The 4,524-nt window shown below is 60.8% G+C and overlaps 2 protein-coding genes across 2 annotated transcripts in view; one reads left to right on the plus strand and one right to left on the minus strand.

Annotated features, from left to right (window-relative positions):
• The window catches only part of GPR97 (G protein-coupled receptor 97), a 5,396-nt gene extending 2,426 nt beyond the window's left edge, over positions 1 to 2,970 (plus strand). The window contains exons 6-10 of the mRNA XM_009318863.1: positions 471 to 583; positions 734 to 1,017; positions 1,570 to 1,663; positions 2,124 to 2,410; positions 2,855 to 2,970. Coding sequence (XP_009317138.1) covers positions 471 to 583; positions 734 to 1,017; positions 1,570 to 1,663; positions 2,124 to 2,410; positions 2,855 to 2,970 — 894 coding nt within the window. The remainder of the gene's footprint in view (positions 1 to 470; positions 584 to 733; positions 1,018 to 1,569; positions 1,664 to 2,123; positions 2,411 to 2,854) is intronic.
• A 1,222-nt stretch (positions 2,971 to 4,192) lies between these two features.
• Positions 4,193 to 4,524, minus strand: part of LOC103912570 (uromodulin-like) — a 6,294-nt gene continuing 5,962 nt past the window's right edge. Inside the window, exon 10 of the mRNA XM_009318864.1 lies at positions 4,193 to 4,293. Within this exon, the coding sequence (XP_009317139.1) occupies positions 4,193 to 4,293 (101 nt within the window). The remainder of the gene's footprint in view (positions 4,294 to 4,524) is intronic.

The raw sequence follows: 4,524 nt of genomic DNA on the forward strand, positions 1-4,524 counted from the left end.
GCGCTGCCTGCCCCGCCGCGGTGGCCCCTCGGGTGGCACGAGTAGCTGCACAGGGACAGTTATAGCTGCTCCCAGGCAAGCCCAGGTCCCAAAATCAAGCCCAGCCCTAGCTCAGGAGGGCAGCAGTAGCTCAGCAGAGTGGGTACGGGGTGGAAATGGCCTCCAGCCTAGTGCAGGCCCTGGAGCAGCGAGGCTTGGGGTCCCGTCTCCTGGTGGAGGCTCCCAGGAGGGTGCTCATGGTGGTCCATCATAGCCTTCACTCATCCCTCACCCCACCCCAGGGAGCATCTCCTCTGAGCCACCACTGCCCCGCTCCTCCCGCAGACCTTCTCGGGGGACAGACCAGGGGCTTGCGTGGGGTCCCTGCAGCAGCCCACCGGGGTTATCAGCCCTGTGGCTCTGGTAGCTGCAGTTGGGTTTTTCTAGGTTGGTCCAGGGCCTGTCTAACCCAACGTGCGCATGTTTGGCAGAACCCAGCTCTGGACAGGTCCATGGCACAAGCCTTGATGGCTGTTGCCACCGCTGGCTGTGGGGTAGCCATGGCTTCCTCCATCTTCACCATCGCCTTCTGCATCTTCTTAAGGTAGGATGTGCCAGCAGCTCCCTGGGGACTCGTCAGGCTGGGAGAGATGTGGGGCCATTCCCGTGTCTCTGCATGAACCTGCTGCAATATGGCATGGGGCCTCGCTCAGCTGTGACCCCCACCTTTTCTGCTCCCTCTGGGGATGCTCAGGTGCAGGTTCAGGTCCGAGGAGACCCTCTGCACCAACCTGGGGCTGCATGTGAACCTCATGGGCAGCCTGCTCCTCCTCAACCTGGCCTTCCTGCTCAACAGCGGGCTCTCCAGTGGGACCCAGCCGGGGACTTGCAAGGTCCTGGGGGGGCTCACCCACTACTGCCTGCTCTGCTGCTTCACCTGGATGGCGCTGGAGGGCTGTCACCTCTACCTCCTCTTCGTCAAGGTCCTCGGCACCTACATCCACCACTACCTGGTGAAGCTGTGCCTGGTCGGCTGGGGTGAGCGCCACCAGCCTGGGCGAGAGCCGGGGGGGAGAGGGGGCCAGTGGAACAGTTACAACCAGGGGTGATGCACTGGTGGGCACAGAGCGAGCAAGCCCCCATCCTGCCCGCAGCTCTTCCAAATGCCATGGTCAGGGCCGGGAAGTGTCTTATATGGGCTCGGTGCACCAAATTCAGGGCAGCACCCACAGGCACCCTCCATCCTGCTGGGGACCAGCCTCCTGCTCATCAAGCAGGTGATGTCCTTGGGGGTCTTTGTTCCCCCGTTGCCAGCCTTCCATGGCACCTTGGGGGGCACCAGAGCAGATGATCCCGCAGAGAGGTTAGGGGACACCTCGAGCCCCGCCACCCAGCTCTGGCCTTCCCTCTCCACATCATGTCCCAGCAGCAACCGTTGTGCCCCCGGCACTTGTGCAACCTCAGCGGGCTCCTAAGCCCCATCTTCTCTGAGGTCAGCACATCCAGGGACGTGCAGAGACCCCAAGCTGACCACCTCGCCCGCCGCTTTGCCTTTCTGGCCTCCTCCACATGTCTCCCTTGTTCTTCCAGGCTTTCCCACCCTCGTGGTGGGGGTGGCAGGAGTCATCGGCAGCTATGGAGAATACAGCGTCCAGACCATGGACCACCAGGTCATAGCCCACCTGTGCGTGTGCCACCGCCCACAGGGCTTAGGTGGCCCTTTGGCACGGAGAGCGGTAACCCGGCCCTGCCGGGAGCGTGGCAGTCGGGGGTTGCGCCCATCCTGCTCGGCTTTACGCCATGCTTCCGCTTCCCTAATTGTGGTTACAACACAGCAGCTACAGCCATGGTAACCACCACCACCACCACCTCTTGTGCCGAGCCTCCTCGGTCATGCCTGCAGGCCACCAGGTCATGGAGGGACATCCAAGGTCCACCTGGAGCTTCCCCAGGCTCCCTTCCAGCTGAGCAACACGAGGGCAGCGGATCCGCACCACTGTCCCCCCTGCTTCACCCTGGCCTTGGAAAACCCCACCGGCACAAGGGTGTCCCTGCATCCCCAAACACGTCCCCCTGGGGAGGCTCCCATGGGTGCTGCCAGGGCTAGTAGAGCCACTGGAGGCACCGCGGTTGTCTCTTTTCAGGTGCTGGATCACTTCCAAATATCTCCTGGTCCACTACATCACCAACTGTGGTTACTTCGGCCTCATCATCCTCTTCAACATGGCTGTCTTTGGGGTGGTGGCCCAGAAGAGCTGCTGCCTGCAGGGCACGGGGGCAGTGCAGGGAGACCGCAAGGCTTGGAAGGTGGCCCTGGTGGTAGTGGGGCTCTTCTGCCTGCTGGGAGCCACCTGGGTCCTGGCGTTCCTCACCCATGACACCTCCTCTGTGCCCATGCTCTACCTCTTCACCATCCTCAACTCTCTCCAAGGTCAGGGCCGGCTCCGAGCTGGGCTCCCTGGGCTCGGGTGGGGAAGATGGAGGAGGCAGGAGCCAGCCTGGCAGTGGGTTGACCAGGGGTCCCAAGGCACCAGCATCTTCCCAGCACTGTCATGCCCTTCCCTTTGGCAGCAGGTCCCAGCCACCGGCGTGGAGCTGGTCATGGCTCCCAACCACGTACACTCCAGCGGGGGTGGCTTTCCTCCCGGGAAGCCATTCCTTAGCAGAGGAACAGGGACATTATCCAGTCCCATTATCCAAATAGCTCACCTTTCAGGTGAGACCTTTCAGGTCATGGGGAGACCCTCCTGCAGGAGCAGGGGTGAGCTGGGGGAACGCCCTGGAAGCAGCAGGGAAGTGCCGGCAGCATCCTGGCAGGATGTTTCCCATGATCTCCCGCTGCTGCTGCCGAGTGTCTGCCTTCCTTTCCCTGCAGGAATCTTCATATTCGTCTGGCTGGTCATCCTCTACTACCCGAAGACGAAGGAGACCGCTGGCTCCCTCTCCCACATCATCAGACACGACAAAACCATCACGGTTTCCCAGGACTAGCTGCTGGCTAGACCTCCCTCCCTGCCTGCGCGCGCACCCGCTGAGAGCAAGCTTCGATCCCGACGGATGCAGCTTCCCCACGGAGGACGAGGGCTCAGTTTGCCATGCCTCAGTTTACCCTTCAGTGGGCATGATCCGCCTCAGCAGGGCTCTTTGCTTCGGCCCTTTCATTCCTAGTGGCCTGCCTTGGGCAAGGAGCTCCGGAGAGGTCCCGTCTGCCAAAGTCCCCCCAGGCTGCAGCTCCCCCACGGTCTTGAAGTGCCCCGTTCTCATTCCCCAGGGGCTCTTGCGGGGGCGAGGAGGGAGCCCACGAACCAGCCAGGATGGAGCCATCCCCCTCCTCACTAGAGATGGCCTTTGGTGCTGGACCAGCCTGACGGTGGGGTTTCCTGCTGTTGGAGGTGGGAGGATTGACTCGCTCCAGCCCAGACTCAGGAGGTTAAGGTCTGGGAATTAGCAAAAAAAGATAAATCCCACAAGCTTCTTTGCAATATGTCCTCTCCAAACGGACCGGGGCCGAGCTCTTCGGGCAGGGATCTGCTGTATGTCTCTCCTGCAAAACACCCTCTGGGGCCAGCAACGATTTCCACGAGGACATCGTGCTTCAGCCGAATCTACACATACAGCCCCCTCGCAGGGAAAACACACCTCTCCTGATCTGTGTCTTAGCATTAGCTCCCTGCTGGCTGTCTGAGCACTATGGATTTAGTCTTTGATGCTTACAATATTGTTTGTTACTTGCTTTATATCAAGGATGTATTGATGGGCAAAAATCTTGCTGGCAATTTGTCACCGTTCAGAAGGAAGAAATCGGTACGAATAGGTGTGTATACACACGCGTGCGCTTGCGTGCACAGAGCAGCCCTTTCTCTGCTACTGCTGCATCTGCGTCACACAGAACCACGCGACGTCCAGCTTCGGTGGGCAAGTATCTAGCGTGGGTACCTCCTTCTCCCCACGCGCCTGGGTGACTCTCTGGGGAGGAGGGAAGCAGGAGGAAGGAACCTCCCATCCCTGGGTACGTGTTTCGAGTCTAGAGAGCGTGGGCCAGGGGGGGATGAGAAGGTCCTAGGGATGCTACAGGGAACAGAAACACTCTGATCTGACTCATCTTTCAAGCACCGTTTGCATCCAACCATCGCCTCCTTCCCCAAAAACCCCTGTAAAGACACAGGCAAGAGCCTCTCTGCTACTGTCACATTTATTTGGAAACAGCCATTTTCTACACCGTTTGCCGCCTCGCGCTGACGGCCGCAGCAGCCGCAGTGAGCACACCAAGCGCACACAGCAGGATGAGGGCCCTGGGGAGCCACGGGTTGGGTCCTGCCGAAGACGAGAAAGGTTGGTTACACATCTGGGTCCCCCGAGTCTGCACTGAGCCCTGGCACGGCATCTCCTGGCTGGGGGCAGATTTGGGGGAGGTCGTCTCTTGTGAAGGGTAAGAGCCGCCGGAGCTGGGGGTACTTCAGGGCCCTGAGGGCATTAACAGGGCTCGGTCGCCCCAACAGGCCTCACCCGGGGGCCTACACCTACACCCGCTGCCCGGGGGATCCC

Source organism: Pygoscelis adeliae, unplaced genomic scaffold, assembly GCF_000699105.1.
Source record: "Pygoscelis adeliae isolate BGI_AS28 unplaced genomic scaffold, ASM69910v1 Scaffold622, whole genome shotgun sequence".
Classification (NCBI taxonomy): Eukaryota; Metazoa; Chordata; class Aves; order Sphenisciformes; family Spheniscidae; genus Pygoscelis; species Pygoscelis adeliae.